The sequence below is a fragment of the Aspergillus heteromorphus genome, assembly GCF_003184545.1.
Source record: "Aspergillus heteromorphus CBS 117.55 chromosome Unknown BO70scaffold_78, whole genome shotgun sequence".
Taxonomy (NCBI): Eukaryota; Fungi; Ascomycota; class Eurotiomycetes; order Eurotiales; family Aspergillaceae; genus Aspergillus; species Aspergillus heteromorphus.
In genome coordinates, this window is record NW_020290483.1 from 14,525 (window position 1) to 36,663 (window position 22,139).

Below are 22,139 nucleotides of genomic sequence, written 5' to 3' on the forward strand. Positions count from 1 at the left end.
TAAATGAAAAAATTATTATTTTATTTTAATTAAAAAAATTATTAATAATATAAAACAGCTTTTAAAAAGATATATTATTTTTTAATAAAATCTTATATATTTATTATATTATATATTTTTATATCTTATAATACTTAAGAATTAAAAACTCAGAAACTAGTTTTATAAATTATTATCTTTATAAAAATTATAAAAAGAAATTATTATTAATTATATTTAAATAAATAATTAATTAGATACTGAGTAAAAAGCTATCATAAATATTTATTTATTTTTTTAAAATAAATCTTTTCTAATTATTATTTTTTTTTAGACTTTTATAATTTATAATAAACAGACTTTTTAGAATTAAATTCTATATTTTATAATTATTTATTATCTACTATTTTAAATTATTAAATATATTTAATTTAAATAGATAATTAATTTTATTATTTTATTTCTCTGCTATAAACTAAGTTTTTTTAATTAAATATAAATTAAAAAATATCTTATAAAACTATCTAAAAAAATATATATATAATTATTATTAAAGTTTTTAATATTAAATAAATATTAATTATAGTAGACTACTGAACTAGTTTCAATTAAAAAATATTTTTTTAATTTAATTAAATATTTTTTAATTTAATTAAATACTTTTTAATAGAAAATATAGATTATTATAAGCTTTTATTAGATTTCTAATTAATATCTAAATCTTATATTAATAAAAATCTAGCTATAATTATTTTATTAGTTTTATATAAATATAATCTTATCTATTAATTATTAGATATAATAATTAATAATACTAATAATAATAATATAATATTTAATATAATCTTAGCTAAATTTCAAACTTAACTTAGCTAGAGTACTTAGTTTTATAATATTTTAATTAAGTTTAATTTTTTAAAGATTATTTAAAGTCAGTACTCAGTATTATATTTTCTGTCTTATTTATATAATTTAGCTTGTAATTAATATTTTTTTATAAAAACTTTAAATTAAGATTTTAAATAATATTATTAAATATATATAAAAAAAATAATAAAAGTTTTAAAGTCTTTTTTAATATTTTAAAAATTTTTAAAAAAATATATTTTAAAGATTATCTATAAAAGATTAATATAGAATTTCTTTTTATAAAAAATTTCTAAAAATCTTTTATTAATTAATTTATTATATTAATTCTTAATTATAAATTGAGAAAATTATATAATTTATGAATATAAATTCTTAATATTATAAAAAATTCTTATTTATTTAATAATTTAAATCTAACTCAGTCTATTATCTTCTTTTTAATTATAAAACTTACTAAAGCTTAATCTATTTTATAATTTATTAAATATTTAATTTTTATTAAATAATTAAAAGTTTTATTTAATATTATAAATATAATAATATTAATTATTTTTATTCTATTATAATTAAATAAAAATAGATAAAATATTTTTTTAAGCTTTTATATTTTTTTTCTTTTTATTTTCTATTTTTTTAAGAATAATAAATCTATTATTTATTTAATTATAATAAAATAAAAATAATTAATATTATTATACTTATAATCATTAAATAAAACTTTTAATTATTTAATAATTATTAAATATCTGATAAATTAAAAAATAAATTAAATTTTCATAAATTTTATAATTAAAAAAAAATAATAGACTAAGCTAGATTTAAATTATTAAATAAATAAAAATTTTTATAATATTAAGAACTTATATTTATAAATTATATAATTTTCTAAATTTATAATTAAGAATTAGTATAATAAACTAGCTAATAGAAGATTTTTAAAAATTTTTTATAAAAAAAGATTTTATATTAATCTTTTATAAACAGCTTCTAGAATATATTTTTTTAAAGATTTTTAAAATATTAAAAAAGATTTTAAGATTTTTATTATTATTTTTTTATATATATTTAATAGTATTATTCAAAATCTTAATTTAAAGTTTTTATAAAAGAATATTAATTATAAGCTAAATTATATAAATAAAATAAAAAATATAATACTAGCTTTAAATAAGTTTTTCAAAAAATTAAAATTAATTAAAATATTATAAAATTAAATACTTTAATTAAATTAAGTTTAAAATTCAGCTAAGATTATATTAAATATTATATTATTATTATTAATATTATTAATTATTATATCTAATAATTAATAAATAAAATTATATTTATATAAGACTAATAAAATAATTATAGCTAGATTTTTATTAGTATAAAATTTAAATATTAATTAAAAATCTAATAAGAATTTATAATAATTTATATCTTTTATTAAAAAATATTTAATTAAATTAAAAAATATTTTCTAATTAAAGCTAATTTAATAGTTAATTATAATTAATATTTATTTAATATTTAAGAATTTTAATAACAGCTATATATAAATCTCTTGAGATAATTTTATAAATTATTTTTTAATTTATATTTAATTAAAAAAATTTAATTTTTAGCAGAAAAATAAAATAATAAGATTAATTATTTATTTAAATTAAATATATTTAATAGTTTAAAATAATAAGTAATAAATAATTATAAAATATAGGATTTAATTCTAAAAATTCTGTTTATTATAAATTATAAAAATTTAGAAAAAGATAATAATTAAAAAAGATTTATTTTAAAAAAATAAATAAATATCTATAATAACTTTTTACTTAATATTTAATTAATTATTAAGAACTTTTCTTAAGAAGTAAGAACTTTTCTTAAGAAGACTTTATTGAACTTTCACTTTCTCATACAAATTGGGTGCAAAAGTGAGGTGAAAGTGAGAGAAAGATAAGAGAAGTAAAAAATAAGAAAAATCAAAGATCAGATAATTAAGTAAGAACTTTTCTCTGATCTCTTAGAAAGACTTTACTAAACTCTTACTTTCTTATATAAATTAGGTACGAAAGTGAGGTGAAAGTGAGATAAAAATAAAAGAAAGATAAGAAAAAGATAAAAGAAGTAAAGATTAGATAAATAAAAAAGAGATTAAAAGCTAATTTAACTTAATTAAAACTTATTAAAAAATTGATTAAAAACTAAGAGATCTTTTTATTTATATTTATAGCTAATTGACTATTAAAAGTATATAAAAATATATAAAATTATATAAAAATTATATAAAAATTATATAAATAGAACAGGACTAAGAATAATAAAATTAGTAATTAAATAAAGACTAGAATAATTAATAAAAATAAGATCTCTTACTTTACTGCGGGATAGATAAAACTTAGAATTATTAATCTATTAATTAATAATCTAAGATAGTTAACTAATCTAAGACTATAAATTAATAAATCTTAAATAATAAACTAGTCAGTCTATCTATATTATTAATATATTCCCGCAGTTTTAATAAGATAAAATATTAGAAAAACTGGAATAAATAAATTACTAAAAATAAAAAATAATAATAATAGAATTTAATAAATTATTATATTTAATTATTTAATAAATTAAGTATATTTCTAATCAAGAAACTGCTTAGTCAGGCTATCTGCTTATATTTTATTAATAAATATTTATTAAATATTAATTATTTTATTCAGAACTTCTTGTCTTAATTAATAATTAGTAATATTAATATATTTTAGACTAGTTTAAAATAAGAAATTCTTATTAGTAAGAATTTTAACTGTTTAATAATTATTATATAATATAAAGAAATATTAATTAGAATTAAATTTTATTTATTTAAAAAATCTTCTTTATTAAAGAAATTATTTAACTATAATAATTAGGGCTAATAATTTAGCTTTAATAGTTAAAAAAATTATATAATATTATTTCTTACTTAGCTAATTAATAAAGCTATTAAATAAATAAATAATATACTCTATTAAGCTAGTATAATCTTAATTATCAGTAAAACTAGTATTACTAACTATATAAAATAAAATAGAACTAGAGCTAAATTTAATAATTAAGTTCTTTATTTTTTCTAAATAGAAAATTAAATAATTTATAGTTCTGAGATATTTAGAACTTAAATTAGTTAAATATTTTAAAATTAATTAATATAATTTAATAATATTAGACCTAGTTTAAACTGCAGAATATAGAACTAATTCTATTTTTTATTAAAATTTATAAATTTAATTAATAGTAGCCTGATAGAGTGGATCCTTTATTAATTTCTTACTTAAAAATAAAAATTTAGAGCTTTTTCTTTGTTCTAAATTAAACTTATTAATAATCTTATTAATATAATTTAATTATTAAATCTATAACTTTCTATTTGGGCGATTATATAAGATTTAAATATTAAGAAATAAATTAATCTCTTTAAGATCTTTAAATTTAAATAATATTATTAATTCTTGCTTGAATTTATTAAATTTTTAATAATTTAATTTATAAAATATATAAATTATATTATCTATAAAAATTATTAAAATTATAAATTTATTAATAAAGATATATTAATCTTTCTAAATAAATTTAAGTTCTAGAACTATTAGTCTTTGTTTCAGAATATTTTATTAAAGAAATAATAAATATCTTAATTTATATAGAGCTTTCTATAATAGAAAAACTGTTTATTTATTTTCTAATCCAGAAATTAAATCTATATAGATTTTTTTTTTAATAAAATTATTAAAAAAGACAGTAATTATATTCAGTTAATTAATTTCCAGATTAAATATAATAATTAGAGTCAAAAGAATCTATATAAATCTAGTCATAAAAATATTAATATATATTTTTAATTAATCAGATATCTGCAAATTATCTCTAATATAAATTCAGACTTTAAAATTAGTCAGATAATTAGTTTTATTAAATTTATATAAAAATATCTATTTTAATAATAATACTTCAGCTCTATTAGTTTTATAAATTAAATATATATTTTAAGTATTTAAGACTTTTAATTAATTAATTTTAATTTTAACAGTCTAAGTAAATTAGCTTAAAAATATATAATTTCTTATTTCTTGCCAGTTAATAGATAGAGATAAAAGTAATAAAAAATTAATATAGAGAATTTCACTTTTATTAATATAATTAATTATTATTTAAATAACTTAAAGAGTAAGTCTAGCTCTTTTAGAATTAAAATTAAATAATTCTGAGTAGATCTGTTTCAGATCTCTAATTAATTTAATATCTAAGAACTTAGTTTTATTAATCAGCTTATTAATATTTAAATTATTAATAAAAATCTAAGATAATAAAGAAAATAAATCAGATAGTAAAAATAATAAATTCTCTATAATTATATTATTATTTTATAAGATATTTAACTAATTATTTAAGACTATTAACTGGCTTGGTTTAGTAGCTAACTAGTCTTATTCTAATTAATTATCTAATAAAAATTTAGATATTTATTTTAATATTTCTAAATTAGAAAGATTTTTATCTATATCAGATTTTTCAGATTCTTTAAAAATAAAGATATCTGATTATTCTAACTAAATAGAATTAACTAATTTAGTTATTTCTTGCTTTATTAATAGATTTTCTAATTCAGTATATTATTTATAATTAAAATTTTTATTAAAAATAATATCACAAGCTGAAATTATTTTTTTAAAAATAGATATTTAGATCTGCCAAATATTAGTTATCTAATAATTAATTAGATAACTAATTAGAACTCTGAACTCTAGTTTATTTTCTTTAAATAAATTATTGATTTAAATATAAATATATAATTTATATTTTCTTAAACAGAAAATATCTGATTTCTTAGATAATTATAAAAGATTTTTTTAGATAATTTTATATAATATTTTCTAATTTAGTTATTTATTTAATATTCTGTTTAGAATAAAAATAGTTAAATCTATTATTTCAGATTATAAAAATATAAGAAGTCCTAAATTAATTAATAAACTTCTTATTTTAAAAATAATTAGAGCTTTAGATCTTTCTGTATATAAATTTTACTCTGGCTGATAAATTAGTAAATAATTAATTAATAAATCTTTAATACTAGTTCAGATTAGAAAGATATTAAGATTTTAATTCTAATTAGAATAAAATCTCTTAAGTATTATCTTAAACTGATTAATAATTAATTAAATTATATTAATAATTAATTCTGAAATATCTGATTTAAAAGTTAGAACTTGCTCTAAATAAAATTTTAAATAGAAATAATAAAAATAACTAATATATCTCTATTTATTAATTTTATTTATTATATAAATTAAGTCTTAATAAATTAATTTAAATATCTGACTTTTTTTCTTAAATTTTTGCCTTGAAATTTATCTTTCTGATTAACTAATTTTATATATAAAATATTTTTTAATTTAGCTTAGCTTATCTGAGCTAGTCTGTTTTAATAAATTAATAATATTAATTCTCTGAATTAAATTACTTAAATAATTTAAAACTTTTTTATTAGAATATTCTAATTTTTTATATTATTCTTTAGCTATTCCAGATATTATATATTAGTATTCTAAGAGTTTAATTAATTTAAGATCGCAAACTAATAAGTCTGAGATAATTAACTAACTTATCTTAATAATAATAACTATAACAGAACTAGATTTTTATTTCTATTAAATATAATATATTTTTTTAATTTTCTTAATTTAATATAATAAAGTTTTATCTGCTTATTTAAAAAATCTATTTTTTTTATTTAGAAATAGTCTCTTTTCATCAGCTTTTGCAGCTGAGAGAATATTTATATAAAATTAAAAAATATAGATCACTTCTTTAAGTTTAAAATATAGATCTTTTTTATTTAAGCAAGTAGAATAAAAAATAACTATTCTATAATCTTAAATAACTAAGATAGTATCTTTTATTCTTACTAATTTACTTTTATTTATAATAAAAGTATAATTAATAAAGAAATTTAAGAAATTACAGATATAATTATCTGAAGCAGTATTAAAAATCTATTAAAATAAATAGAATATTAATAATTATTTTAAATAGATAGTTTATTAATTTATTACTAAGAAGATCTTTTCTGCTTTATTAGTTACTTTATTATTCTTATTAAATAAAGATAATATTTAATAAGCCTGATAGTATTATTTAAAGAAATATCTTAGTTTAGAGCTATTTCTAAAAATATTTCTAAAATAATTTAAGATTTTAATCTCAGACTTTTATTTAGAATCTCTTAGTTTTTTATTAATATAGAAATAATTATTAAAATTATAAAATCTATTATTTTTGTCTAATTTATATAAGCAGGACCGATTCTTAAATCTTTATTTTTTTATTAATATTTTATTATTTTAGAAAGTTTGTTTTAATTTAGTTATTAAAACAGTTGTTAAAACAGTTGATTTAAAATTATCTAAAAGATCTTAAAAAAAGATATAACTAATTTTATTACTGCTACTGTTAACTAATTTAATAGATTATCTAATTTAGAAATTTAGATAAATCTAATTATATACTCTTTATATTATCTTAAGAAACTTAGATAATTCTTTCTGATTATTCTTATTATTAATTAATTTTAATTATTAAATTATTATAAAATTACTTATTATTTTCTGAACTGATTTAAAAAAATTATAAATTATTTAAATAGAACTAATAATCTTATTTAATTTTAGTTTTATTATTTCTAAATAAATAAGCTTCTATTAAGTTATATAATTCTTAATAAAACTCTTTGTTTCTGAGAATTATAGTTTATAATATTTATTAATAATTTTTCTTATATAGAACTGATTAATAGAGATAATTCTCTTCTTTAGAACTTATAAAATTTAATAAGATCTTTCTAAATTAAATATAATATACTGATTTTACTTGCTTAATATAGAATTTATTAATAAACTTAAAGAGACTAGTTCAGAGATAATTTTCTTTTATTTCTTAAATTAATAATTAAATTAATTTATAATTTTCTAATATAGAAGATAATCTGATTTACTGAGATTTACTATTAAAATAATATAATAATTAAAGTCTGAAATAGATATAGCAACTGGCTTGATAGAATAATTAAATTTCTTAGATAAATCTAGATTTATATATTCTCAGATACTCTTATTAATAATAAATAATCAAATTTGATTAATTCAAAGAAATCAATCAGATTAATTATTAAAAATAATAGAAATTTTCTTAAATTACTGATTTTAAAATATAATAAAGAAATAATTAAAAGAATTTAAGAATTTAAATAGATCTTATTTTTTACTTAAAAATTCTATAATTTTTTATATAAATTTTAAGTTAGAGATAAAATAAAAATAAGAGAAATAAAAAAATATAAAGAGTCTTAGAGATATTAATAAAGAATTAATATAAAAATATAATTAGGCTTATAACTAAGAACTTTTCTTAAAAAGTAAGAACTTTTTTTAAGAAGACTTTATTAAACTTTTATTTTCTTATATAAATTAAGTACAAAAGTGAGATAAAAGTAAGAGAAAGATAAGAGAAGTAAAAAATAAAAAAAATTAAAAATTAGATAATTAAGTAAGAATTTTTCTTTAATCTCTCAGAAAGACTTTACTAAACTCTTACTTTCTTATATAAATTAAGTATAAAAGTAAGATAAAAATAAGATAAAAATAAAAGAAAGATAAGAGAAAGATAAAAGAAGTAAAGATTAGATAAATAAAAAAAAACTAAAAGCTGATTTAACTTAATTAAAATTTATTAAAAAACTAATTAAAAACTGAGAGATTTTTTTATTTATATTTATAGCTAATTGGCTATCAAAAGTATATAAAAATATATAAAATTATATAAAAATTATATAAAAATTATATAAATAAAACAGGGCCGAGAATAATAAAACTAGTGATTAAATAAAGACTAGAATAATTAATAAAAATAAGATCTCTTACTTTACTGCGGGATAGGCGGAACTTGAAATTATCAGTCTGCTAACTGATGGTCTAAGATAATCAACTAGCCTGAGGCCGCAAACTGGTGAGCCTTAGGCAGTGAACTGGCCAGTCTGCCCATATTGTTGACAATTATTTATTTAGATATAATTAACAATAATTTCTTTTTATAATTTTTATAAAAATAATAGCTTATAGAACTAGTTTCTGAGTTCTTAATTCTTAAATATTATAAAATATAAAAATATATAATATAATAAATATAAAAGATTTTATTAAAAAATAATATATCTTTTTAAAAACTATCTTATATTATTAATAGTTTTTTTAAATTAAAATAAAATAATAGTTTTTTAATTTTTATATAATTTTCAAAAAAAATTATCTTTTATTATTAATTCTAAAAAATAAAAAGCTTTTCTTAAAAATTTAAATATAAAATAATTTTTTAATTTTCTATAATATATATAATCTTAAGATTTAAAAAAGAAAAAAAGATTTGATTTAAAAAGCTTATCTTAATTTAGATATTATTATAATTTATAAAAATTTAAAAAATAAAAAAAAAAATTTAATAATATTTTTTAAAAATAAATTAAATAATTATAATTAACTTATAATTCTGAAGCTATTTTATAAATAATAAATATAAAAAAATAAAAGCAGAAAACTTTATAAAAATAATTTATTTTATTTTAAAATATAATTTTATATAAATATAATTTATTATATTTTAATATATAACTAAGATATCTGCTGTATTTTATTTATTTTAATAAACTTAATAAATAAAAATTTATATCTGAAATCTATAATTATAAAATAATTTTTTTTAATAAAATTACTTAAAATATAATAAACTAGAACAGAAAATAGATATTTATAAAAAAAGTTTATAAAAAATCTTTATAAAATCTTTTTTAAAAGCTATAGTATTATAATATAGATTTAGTATATTTTATTTATTTTATTTATCTATTTTATTTATTTAATTTATTTAATTTATTTAATCTATTTAATCTATTTAATCTATTTTATTTTAATAATCTAATTATTTATAATCTTCTTAATTATTTATTTATTTTTAATTTTATTAATAATTTTTAAGCTATATTTTATTTATAAATCTAAGAATAGTCTGATTCAGAAAAAATAATAAAATAAAAATAATATATTTATTTTTAGTATTTTAATTAATAGTTAATATATAATCTTTCTAATATTTTATATAATATAATTAAAATATATAGCTAAAATAAAATAATAATTATATATTTTTATATATATTTTTTATTATAAGAATAATAATTTTATAAAAAGCTAAATTTTATTAATATAATTAGAATTTTCTTATTATTCTTAATAAATAATAATAAAAAAAATATTAATTTCTTTTTAATTTTTTTTTTTAATTTATAAAGCTTCTTTTTATATATTTTTAGATAATAATAAAGATAATTACTTTAATAACTATTTAATCTAAATATATCTTAATTATACTAGAGCTTAAAAAGATATAATAAATAGATTTTAATATTAAAAATAATTAAAATAATTAATTATCTAAATTTTAGCTATATTATAATCAGATATAAAGATTTTCTTAATCTAATTATAATCTGGCAGTTAGATATAAAAATTCTAATTAACCTGATCTGACCTGGCTGTTAGCCACTCTAATAATTATAATAAAAAGAAATTATAGAATTTATAATTAAAAACGATTTATAATAATAAAATTATTTATAATAATAAAATTATTTATAATAATAAAATTATTTATAATAATAAAATTATTTATAATAATAAAATTATTTAAAAAATAATATTACTGACTAGAGAAAGCAGATTTTATAATTAAAATATTTATTAATTATAAAATTCTTAAATACTTCGCGACGAGCCCAGAACTATTATAAAGATAAATATAATAAATATAATTACTTATAGTATTTTAATTTTATTTTATTTATTATTTAAATATATAGAATTCTACAGATATATTTTTATAATATTTGAATTATAAAAAAAATAATAATTAAAAATTATAAAAAATTAAATAAATTAGTTTTATAATAATTATTTAATCTATTCAGATTATAAAAATTAGAAAATACAGAGATAGAAATTTTATTTATAAATATTAAATAGATTTTCATTTATAGATATATTTTAAATATATAAAAAATTATAGAAAAAAAATAATAAATAATATTATTATTATAAAAAAATTATATTATAAAAATTCTTCTGCAGAGCTGCTAGCTGTAGTATTTATAATATTAATAAAGAATTAATAAATATAAAGAATCTGTAAAGAATTAAAAGATTTTAAAAATTTTAAATCATAAAGAAAAAGAAAGTAGATAAGATTTTATAATAAAAAAATTATAAAAGTTTTTTATAAAAAATAAAATAATTATATCATAGGGGCCCGGAGGCGTGTATATAGAGGGTCACAGCATAGTTCAGTAAAAGTCAAAGATAGTAGCTTATTATTATTTATATATATCTAATAGTTTACTATATTTATTAACTATTTTAGAACATTTTTAAACTATTATTTATAATAATAATTAGATTATATTATAGTTACTTACAGTTATAAAATATTTATTTATTATTATTTATATATAATAATAATTACTAATAATATAATCTTACTTAAATCAGATAATTATATATAAATATTATAAAATTAAATATAATTTAAAAATTATTATTTGATTATAATTTAATAAAAATAGTTTTATAATAAAATAAATTACATATAAAAAGTATTTCTTATTTATAAATAAAAACTACATTTTATAAATATAGAATAAATATTAATTATAATTTCTAGAAATTATCTAATTATATTATAAGTCAGATTATATATCTCTATTAATAATTTATTATCTTTAATTTTAATAATATTCTTTTGAATATTTATAAGACTTTTAAGTATTTTATTTATCTAAGTTTTTAAAAAGTATTATTTATTTATTTCTTTTTATTTCTGATTATTATTTATCTATTAATTTTTATAAGAATTCTGTCTAGTAATATCCTCTGTGCTCTGTATTCTGATTTTAATATTTTTAATAAAAGTTACTAAATATTATAATATTATAAGATTTATATTATTTATAATTAGATATATATTTATTTTTATTTTAGTATTTACCAGATTCTGCACATTCTGTGTGCTTAGAATTAGTTTATTATTATTATTAGTAATAAGATAATAACTGCTAGAATAATAATTTTAAAAAAGTTAAATTTACTAAGTTATATTTTTAAAAACTTAATTCTTAGTTATAAAATATCTGATATAAAATATAAATCTAATTTCTTAAGTTTTATTAATATTTTATTATTTTATTTAAAAATATATATCAGAACAGACTAAACTGCTGAGAGAGATATATCTAAGTATTAAAATTAATTAATATAATATATATTTTTATTAATAATATAAGCAGAAAATTATATATATATCTTTTTAAAATATTTATCTTTGCAGAAATAGATTATAACTCTTTAAATAATATTATTAAATATAATATTTTTATTAGTACTGTATAATTATTCTATAAAGTCTTAATATTAAAAGTCTATAATTTAAAGATTATAATAAATTTAGAGAAAAAATCTAAAAGATATTAATATTAGACTAGAATACTTTATAAAAGATTTTTATAAAATATTATTATCTTAATAGCAGAAGAAATCTTAAGAAAATAAGATTAAGAAATTTTCTAATTTATTAAAAAGAAATATCCAGAAATTATTAATATTAAACTAGAATATTCTATAAAAGACTTTTATAGAATATTATTATTTTAATAATAAAAAAAATCTTAAAAATATAAGATTAAAACATTCTTTAGTTTATTAAAAAAAAGAAAATTTCTAAAAGATAGTAATATTAAACTAAAATATTCTATAAAAGATTTCTATAGAATACTATTATCTTAATAATAAAAAAAATCTTAAAAAAGTAAGATTAGAAGATTCTTCAGTTTATTAAAAAAAAGAAAATACTTTTTAAAATAAAGAAAAAATAATTATTAAAAAAAGCAGAAAATAAAGAATATATTTAAATATATTTTATAAATATTAATAAAACTCTAAATAATAATTAGAAAGAAGTAGAAAATAGAGAATATATTTAAGTATATTTTATAAATATTAATAAAAATCTAAATAATTTATAGTATTATAAAATAATAAAGACTATAAATAATATCTTATATTACTGAATATATTTATAATATCTTAATAAGTTTAATATATAGATAATATTTATCTATGATAATAGATATATTAAATATAAAATAATAAATATTATATTTCTTAATAAATTAAATCTTATTATTATAACTGTATTTTTGAATATATTTAATTAATTATAATATTATTATGAATATATATAGTAATACTAGTATAATTTAAAATATTTAAGTAATTTTATAATATATATATTTAATTAATATAATTAAATAAATAATACTTTATTTAGTACTATAATATTAAATTATAAAATATATAATTTAAATAATTATTATTAAAATCTATAATTTTATTTATACTAGAATATATTTATTTATACTAAGATATATTTATTTATATAGATATATATCTATATCTTTCTTTTATTATATTATATATTTTCTTAATAAGTTTTTATATTATTATTAATCTTTATTTCTGCTGATTATATTTTCTCTAATATTTATTAATTTTTTATATTTTTTAATAAATTTATTTTATAATTATTAATAAACTATCTGTAGAAGTTTTTTGCAGTAATAAAAACTATATTTAATTTTTATAAAAGAATAAGCTCAAGCAGAATAATAATATTATTATTATTTAATATTATTAAAAAGATTTTATAAATATTTTTTATAAGATTCTTTATTATAATTATATTATTCAATAATAGTAGTAATATAGCTCTAATAATTATAATAAAAAAATCAGTTTTTTCTATTATTAATTTAGAGATTATTATTCTGCTATTCTGTCTTACTATTTATATAAAATATATTTTTAAAATAATTATCTAAATAGCTTTTTTCTTATATTATTATTAGTATTATTTATTAAAACTCTCTGAATAGTTTTATTTTTATATTATTATTAATATTATTTACTGCAGTTCTACAGGATCCTGCGAAAGAAAAACTGTTTTAAATTATATAAAAATTATTTTTTTTCTTTTTTTTTCTTCTTTATCTTAATTAATAGATAATTATTTTTTTAACATATTTTAAATATTTTTACTATTTTAATACTAATAGTTTTTTCTATAATAATTTATTTATAAAGAAATATAAAAAAGAGAAATAATAAAAAATTAAAAAAAAAGAAAAAGAAAGAAAAGAAAATAAAAGAATAATATAAAAAAAAAGAGGAAGAGAATTTAATAAGAAAAAAAAATATAATATATATAAAAAAAAAGTAAAATAATGATAAATTAATAATAAAATAATAATAAATAATTTATAAAAAACTTATTTAATATAAAAAAAAAGAAATAATAATATAATTCTTTATAGATAGATTAAAAATAAAAAAATAATAAGTTTTTAATAATAATAAATAATTATAAAATAAGCTTTAAATAATTAATTTCTTATTATTTTCTTAAATATAGTTTTAAAATCATATATAAATACTAGTATAATTATTATATATAATAGAATAGATATACTTATTATTTATTTTAATTAGTAATTATTAAGAACTGTTATATAACTGGCTATAACTAGTCATAACCTCCCGATAACTTGCACCAGCGGCCTACTATGATATTTTAGATAAATATATTCTTAAGCTTTAAATACTTGCAAAATTATATAATAATTTTATTATAGATTATTTTATAAATAAAAAAATATTAATATTAAAATTATAATATTTTTAATAATTAAAATTAAATAATTTTATAAATAAATATTATCAAGTTTATAGAATATATTAAAACAATAAAATAATTTATAAAAATAATAAGAACTATTAAAATCTTTATTTATATTCATAAAATTTTAAAAAAAAAATAATAAATTTTATTATTAATCTATCTACAAGTACTAGTATTATAAAAAACTTATAAAAGATTTTTAATAATATTTTAATAATAATAAATTAATATAGTAAGATAGTCTATTTTATTTTTTTATAAAAAAGTCTTAATAAAGAAATCTTATAAAAATCTTTATTTAAAAGATTTTCTATTTATATAATATATCCGCGAAGATTATTATAGATTATAATAATATTTTTATAAAAAATTTCTGATTTAACTTTATTTATATATTTTTAAAAAAAAATTAAGTATAATTTATTATTTACAGACTAATAGCTAAATTAAAAAATTAAATAATATTTTTAAATAATATTTATAAAATTATATTAATTTTAAATAAAATAATTAAATAAATTTATTATTTATTACAGAGTTTATATATAATAATATCTTATAAATCTTTATAAAAAAATTATTCTTTTATATTATTATAATAAAATATTTGCAAGTAATTAAAATAGATTTTTATAAAAAAAAAAGCAGAGATTAAAATCTCTGAATAAATTAAATATATTTTAAAAATTTATATTAAAATAAAGAAAAATCTAATTTCTATTTATAAAAAATAAAAACAGTTTTATAATTATAAAAAATAAATAAAAAACTTTATATTAAAAAAAATAATTTAATTATTTATAAAATATTTTTTATAAAAACAGATCAATAAAAAGCTAGATTTATAAAATAAAGAATTCTATTCTATTATTAAATAAATAGATTTATAAGTCTATAGATTAAAGTTATTTATAAAATTATAAATATATAATATATTTTATATATTACTATTTTATAAATATTATAAAATAGATAAAATAGACTTATAAGAGTATTTTTCTATAAAAAAATAATTATAAATATTATTTAAAGATTTTATTAGTCTTTTATAGAAGCTATTTATAAATAAAAAAGTATTAAAAAAAACTTTTATAAATAGTTTTTAATATTCAAATACAGATAGACTAAAGTAATAAAAAGATAATTTAGACAGACAATAATTATTAATAAAATATCTAAATAAAGAATAATAAATAAAATATAATACAGACAGACTGAGTATAAAATTTTAAATAAGATATAATATAAATACACTAAAAATGAAATAATAAATAAGATACAGTTTAAGACTATAAATAAAAATTTAAAAATAAATAGATTTTATTTTAATAAAAGATTATATACTTAATAGTGAGTTTTAATAATATTCTAAGATTTTATTAGAAGATTTTATAAAAGATCTTTACTGAGTCTTTCTAAGATTATATTATAATATTAAAAAAATTTTATAAAAGTTTTTTATAAATTTTCTAGAATACTGATTACTACTTAAGTCTTTTTATTACAGCTTTTAAGAAATATAAGTTTCTAGATAGATTAAACAAATAAAATATTATAAAATATTATAGTTAAAATAATTCTATACTTTAATATAATCTCTTTATATTATTCAAACTAATCTTCAAATATCTCTGAATTATAAGTCTGTTCTTTATTAATATTTATAGCTTAATTGTATTTCCTTTTTATTTAGAATATCTCTTAAATTATCTAGAAAATTATCTAGAAAATTATCTTTTATTAATTATAAAAGTTAAAATAAATAAACTTAATACTTATACATATCTTCTTAAGCATATTATTTATAATTAAATATAATATAATAAAGCAAGATCCTGAGCTTTATTTAATTTTTAATAAAAATATTTTTAATTATTATAAAAAACTCTTTTTTTATTTAATATAAAGTCTAAATACTAATAGTAATATCTTGTATTCTTATATAAATTATATAATATTAAATTTATAGATATATTTTAATATATAGATAGCCTGCTGAATTTATTTCTTAATTATATAATAATTAATAAATATTATAATAGCTTTAAAAGATATAACTTAATAAAATATATAATTTTTAAAAAAAGATAATATTAATATATTAACTTTGTTAAGATATTAGGATTGCTCTACAGACAATCTCAGAGTGATAAGCCGCGTAGGGGTCAGTTACACACACAATACTCCGTACTATCTACTACACCCGTACACACCACACTGGATCTTTGCCACTTCATTATCTGTTATGTGCAGTATTCTGTACTGGCCGCAGCAGACCATAGAGAACCTGGGCAATTAATAAAAATGGTTGCTTGCAAACAATTCAATTTTATGTGGTTTAATTGATGGATAAAAAAGAGCAAGTCTGATTTATAGGGTAAATCTCAGAAAAGTACGGAGAAGGATCTTCTTGATTTAGCTTATTTTAATGATTAGTTCTCGAGTCTACGGAGAGATAGCGCAACAGAATAGTAGTTATTTTCCTAAAGATATGCGGATATGCGGCCTGCGATATATCATGACCAATATCAGATTAAAGATAACTGGATATTTTCTGCGAACAAGGTCAAATTGGGAACATCAGATACAAATTATACCAATTATAAAGTGCAAGTTAAAGTTACTTCTTTTTCAAAGCTTCCCATCAGGCTCGCCTTTGAAGCGTTGTACCCTGGTCTGCTCCCAGTCATCAAGGTCTTTGGCCATAAGCCTCTGCGCGAAAGGAAAAGGCCAGCCGTTAATGGTCGATTGAATCAGAAGAAAGATAACCACGGAGCAGATTGCACACTTACATAGTACTCCTCTCGTTCGTCTCCAAGAATCCTCCTGCGTGGATTACGTTTGATACCTTCTTCGCCATCAGGCCCTTTGAGGCCCAGACTGATCGCCTCTTCTTGGCTTAGTTGTTTGACCTTGCGGTCATGCCGCTCGTACCTCAGAGCAGCAGCAGGTGTTAAAGCAAAAGATCCGGCAACGATGATGATGATGAAAGGGAAGCCGAAGAGTAGGAATGGATGCCTTGGTAGACGGGCTCTGTATGATGCACCAATCCGTTCCCCAATTGTAGATGACGCAGTTGTTGCACGTCGAAATGTCTTGGCTTGAAATACAGGCATTGTATAACAGTCTTCGGGGGCCTTGGAAAACCTACCACTGTGTAGACTGGTGAGTTAGGGTTGTTGCAAGAATATAAGATCTTCCCCTTCAGCGCTTTGGGGCGGCAGTTCCGCCCCGGACAGCTCGGCAAAACAAAAAGTCCGACATGCCTGCTGAATCTGGAGGTGGACGCCGTCAGAAGTCGTTCAATTCCACCGAAGTAAACAAACAAGATAATAGGCAACTCTCTCCATACACAAACTTGATTGGTGCTCTTCCAACCAGTATGTATCAACGTTTCACCAAAGATACATTGTATATCTATGCTGACAATAGCTTTCCAAAAAGCATTTGCAGCGGGGGTTGAACGATAGCCAGAGAAACAGAACGGTCAGCTACCAAATGGCGTCTGCAAACTCCGGCACCCTGTTTGGCGGTGCTGGCTTAGGGGCTGCAACACAACCGGCAACTGCAGTTCCTACAAATAGTCCAACCAATCTATTCGGAAACACACCCAGGCCGAGTCTTACAGGCGGTACTGACTCCGCCAAGCAGTCACAAACGCAGCAGCAATTCATACCAGGCTCGATTCTCGGCCAGGATCCGACGCAGAGGCATATGGAACTCCCATCCAGTCAAATAACCCAGCCTGCGTTCTTCAACAGTCTATTGGAGCGCGGCAAAAAGAGACCGATCTCTGCCATCGGCCAAGCTGGCAACTTTGAGGAGCTACCCAGCCTTCAATTGGGGCTGGACGATATCCGCAGAAAGGCCAGAGAACTTGGTGTTGGAGGCTCGAAGGAACTTCAACAACATGCGCAACACACCAAAGCGTAAGTATGATCTTTGCAATATACGCGCATACTTTTTTTAGAGGAAGTTCGGCTGACCATACAAATACCCTTCTCAGCCACTATCTTCTCGCTGGTTCAGGTGTCTCACCAGGCCATGCCCTGCGGGATCTCAAAGCTTTAGACCCACAGGCATTGATGGCGACAAGTTTGAAAGAACAAGAGCCTTTTGACCCAGACAACCAGAAGTTCCTGAAAAATATACAGCAACGTGGTCGTCAGGTCATGATTACTGAGAGCCTTTCTAGGGCTCACAGGGACTTTGATTCTTTTTTGGAGGGAAAAGTAGACATGGATTGGGAAGAACAACGACGAAAGATTTTTCAGCACTTTGGGCTGGCACAGAAGGATGATGGCGTCGGTGATGCAAGAGGTGGCTTTGGACATTCCATGGGACGAACCAAGCAGTTTGGCTCAGCATCTGCTAATGCTCCTTTGTCTACGGCTCGGAGAAGCGTGTTTGGACGCTCTGCTTTGGAAAAATCTGTTATCGGGATACCTGGTACAGGGACGGCGAGCATCCAGCTTTTTGAGGATCAAATAGACCGCAACGACAGTGTAGGCGGTCACTCCGATCTTCGCTTTTTACGAGAAAAAATGGGCTATTACGCAGACAAAATCCGGCTATTTAACTCTGCTAGACTACACACGCGGACCTTCCCTGTCCTCCACGAGTTCTCTGATGTCGAAGGTCATGTCGGTGGTGATGTAAGTTCTAGCAATAGAGCCTTATTTCTTGTCGACTAACCGTGCTAGGTACCTCGACAACTTTATGATGCTTACAGGGCTCTGATAAATATTGTGGGGGAGACCTCAAATATGACTAACGCGTCAGACCCAGTTGCACTGAAGGAACGGCAATTTTCCCAAGATTATTTGGATGAAGTGCCGAGTTCCCGAAGAGCAGTAAGCTTGAGGAAGCGGATCATTGAGGGCTCCAGATCATTCCTGGAGAAGTTATTCTACGATGAGGTTGAAAGTGTGATCGCCAAAAACCCTCGGGAAGCGCAAGTTGGCGGCATACCAACCGTGATCAATAAAATCCGTGCTTACATTCGCCTCAGAGCAGTAAGGAAGGATCTTGCCCCTGATGGTACTGAGTTACAGATGGTTGACCAGGATTATTGCTGGATTCTCATATTTTACCTTCTCCGATGTGGATTTGTCACAGAGGCTGCGGAGTATGTGAGCCAGGACCCAGGTTTCCGGTCTTTGGATCACAAATTCGTAACCTATATGACTACATATGCCCAGAACAAACGATTACCCAGGGACCTACAGCAGAGAATCAACGGTGAATACCAACAACGCTCTCGCAATGCGCCTGACAATACAGTTGATCCTTATCGTATGGCCTGTTACAAGATTATTGGTCGTTGTGAACTCAGCCGCAGGCGATTAGATGGGGTCAACCAAAGCGTCGAAGATTGGATGTGGCTGCAATTCAGTTTAGCTAGAGAAGACGATCGCGCAGAGGAGGTTGCGGGGGATGTGTTCGGACTCGAAGATATACAAATTGACATAGCAGAAATCGGTCAAAGAGTTTTTGGGAAGGGCCAAGAAGGGCCTGGCGGCTATGGCACCTTCTTTCTCCTGCAAATTCTTGGGGGTATGTTTGAGCAAGCTGTCTCATACCTTGGATCTTATGCTCCGATCACCGCCGTGCATTTTGCGATTGCCTTGGCCTATTATGGTCTTTTACGTGTGTCTGACTTTTACACCTCGGGCGAGGAGATATGTAAGTGATTACTTTTCAATTGTCCTCATGGTCTAAGGCTTACCGCTACAGTATCCTTCACTGTGAAGCAATACCCTCAGATTAATTTCTGCTATCTGATTACACAGTATACGCGAGAATTTCGAACAGCATATGTTGAAGCAGCAGTTGACTATTTCTCCCTGCTTTGTCTCAATGCTGACCTACCGGGATCTCTTGGCAAATCCCAGGCTTCGGTGTGCCATGAAGCACTTCGCGAATTTATACTTGAAACCAGGGACTTTGCTAAATTGCTGGGTGACATCCGATCCGATGGAAGCCGAATCAAAGGATTGATTGAGCAGCGTATTACCTTGATCAAATTAGTCGACCAAGAAGAGTTTCTGAAAACGATAACCGTGCAAGCAGCAGCCATCGCTGACGACAAAGGCTTAATCACTGATGCAGTCCTGCTGTATCATCTGGCCGAAGATTACGATCGTGTCATTGATATAATCAACCGGGCACTGTCCGACGCTGTTGCTGTAGATTTAGGCGGGCCTGCCTTGAAACTACAGCCTATGAGGCCTCGGGCTGATATGATTGAGCATACTCAGGATCCAGTGCATGAAAATCATTTGGAACCCGGAAGCAGTCTTAGTTTGACAGCTGTGGATGATCCGGTGGCTTTGGCGAAGAACATGATAGGCCTATACAACGCAAATGCACTTTATTACCAGCAAATCCGTCAAGTTAATCGCGACGCATGCGGGTTGCTGCTTAGGATGATGGAGGCAAAGATGGAGGTGGAGGCAGCTAAGTGGACTCCCGCCCTAGATGTAAGTTTTGTCATTTCCCCTGTGTTTTCATGATACTCGCCAGCAGACTGACAGATAATATAGGCCATCAATGATCTAAACATCCTCCCATTACGAGCTAGGGGCTCTGTGCCGTACATTAGAAACGCCGCTCAAGCCTTTTCGTCTTTTCCGGCCATCATTTCTCACAATGTTGGCCATGCGATCATGTGGAGTATCACATGCATTGGCCATGAACGGGAACGGTTGAACTCTGGTGCCTATGAGAATGAAATTCGGCAAGGCCTTGCGGATGAGCTGCTTGTCATGGCCAAAGACTTGATGATTTTCTCGGGAATGGTAAAATATAAGCTGCCACCCCGGGTATACGAGACGCTTGCGCGAGCCGGGGCAGAAATCGGGGCGTATTAAAGGAACAACCCTTTTGAATATGACGAGGTTTTTACTCTGTGAAATTGACTGAGTTACTATTCTGATATATTCTCTGAAGACTTATCCGGAGTCGGAGCTTCGATGGGTTAAGAAAGGTGTAGATAGACGGTCAGAAAAAATCAGGAACAATATGGAGAATTCTCCAACATATGTTGTATGGAATCATGAAGTAACCAACCCCTACGCAGCTTACTGCTCTGAGATTGTCTGTAAAGTAATCTTAATATCTTAATAAAGTTAATATATTAATATAATCAGATAAAAGATATAATTCTTTAAATAATTATTAATTTTTTAAATCTTAATAAAACTAGATAGTTTTTCTTATATAAAGATAAAGCTTAATAAGTATTCTAATTTTTAAAATATTTAGATTTATTAATTATTATATAATTAATTCTTAATCTAATATTTTTTAATATAATTTAATTATAATTTTTTATTCTAAATATAAGTAAGTTCGTTTTTAATAATATTATATTTTTTTAAATTAATTAATTTAAATAAGATTATTACTGCTAATAACTTTATCTATTTATAAATAATTGA

At 20.1% G+C, this 22,139-nt stretch overlaps 2 protein-coding genes across 2 annotated transcripts; one reads left to right on the plus strand and one right to left on the minus strand.

Annotated features, from left to right (window-relative positions):
- Nucleotides 1-17,190: 17,190 nt before the first annotated feature.
- Nucleotides 17,191-17,871, minus strand: BO70DRAFT_367140 (cytochrome c oxidase assembly protein COX16). The gene is made up of 2 exons (XM_025544512.1): nucleotides 17,490-17,871; nucleotides 17,191-17,409 (listed from the first exon to the last, which is right to left on the minus strand). The coding sequence occupies exons 1-2, from the start codon at nucleotides 17,811-17,813 to the stop codon at nucleotides 17,329-17,331; spliced, it is 405 nt and encodes a 134-aa protein (XP_025394116.1). The 5' UTR covers nucleotides 17,814-17,871; the 3' UTR covers nucleotides 17,191-17,328.
- A 161-nt stretch (nucleotides 17,872-18,032) lies between these two features.
- nic96 (linker nucleoporin NIC96) lies at nucleotides 18,033-21,768 on the plus strand. The gene is made up of 6 exons (XM_025544513.1): nucleotides 18,033-18,077; nucleotides 18,142-18,626; nucleotides 18,704-19,352; nucleotides 19,401-20,382; nucleotides 20,434-21,179; nucleotides 21,243-21,768. The coding sequence occupies exons 2-6, from the start codon at nucleotides 18,196-18,198 to the stop codon at nucleotides 21,567-21,569; spliced, it is 3,135 nt and encodes a 1,044-aa protein (XP_025394117.1). The 5' UTR covers nucleotides 18,033-18,077; nucleotides 18,142-18,195; the 3' UTR covers nucleotides 21,570-21,768.
- Nucleotides 21,769-22,139: the final 371 nt, after the last annotated feature.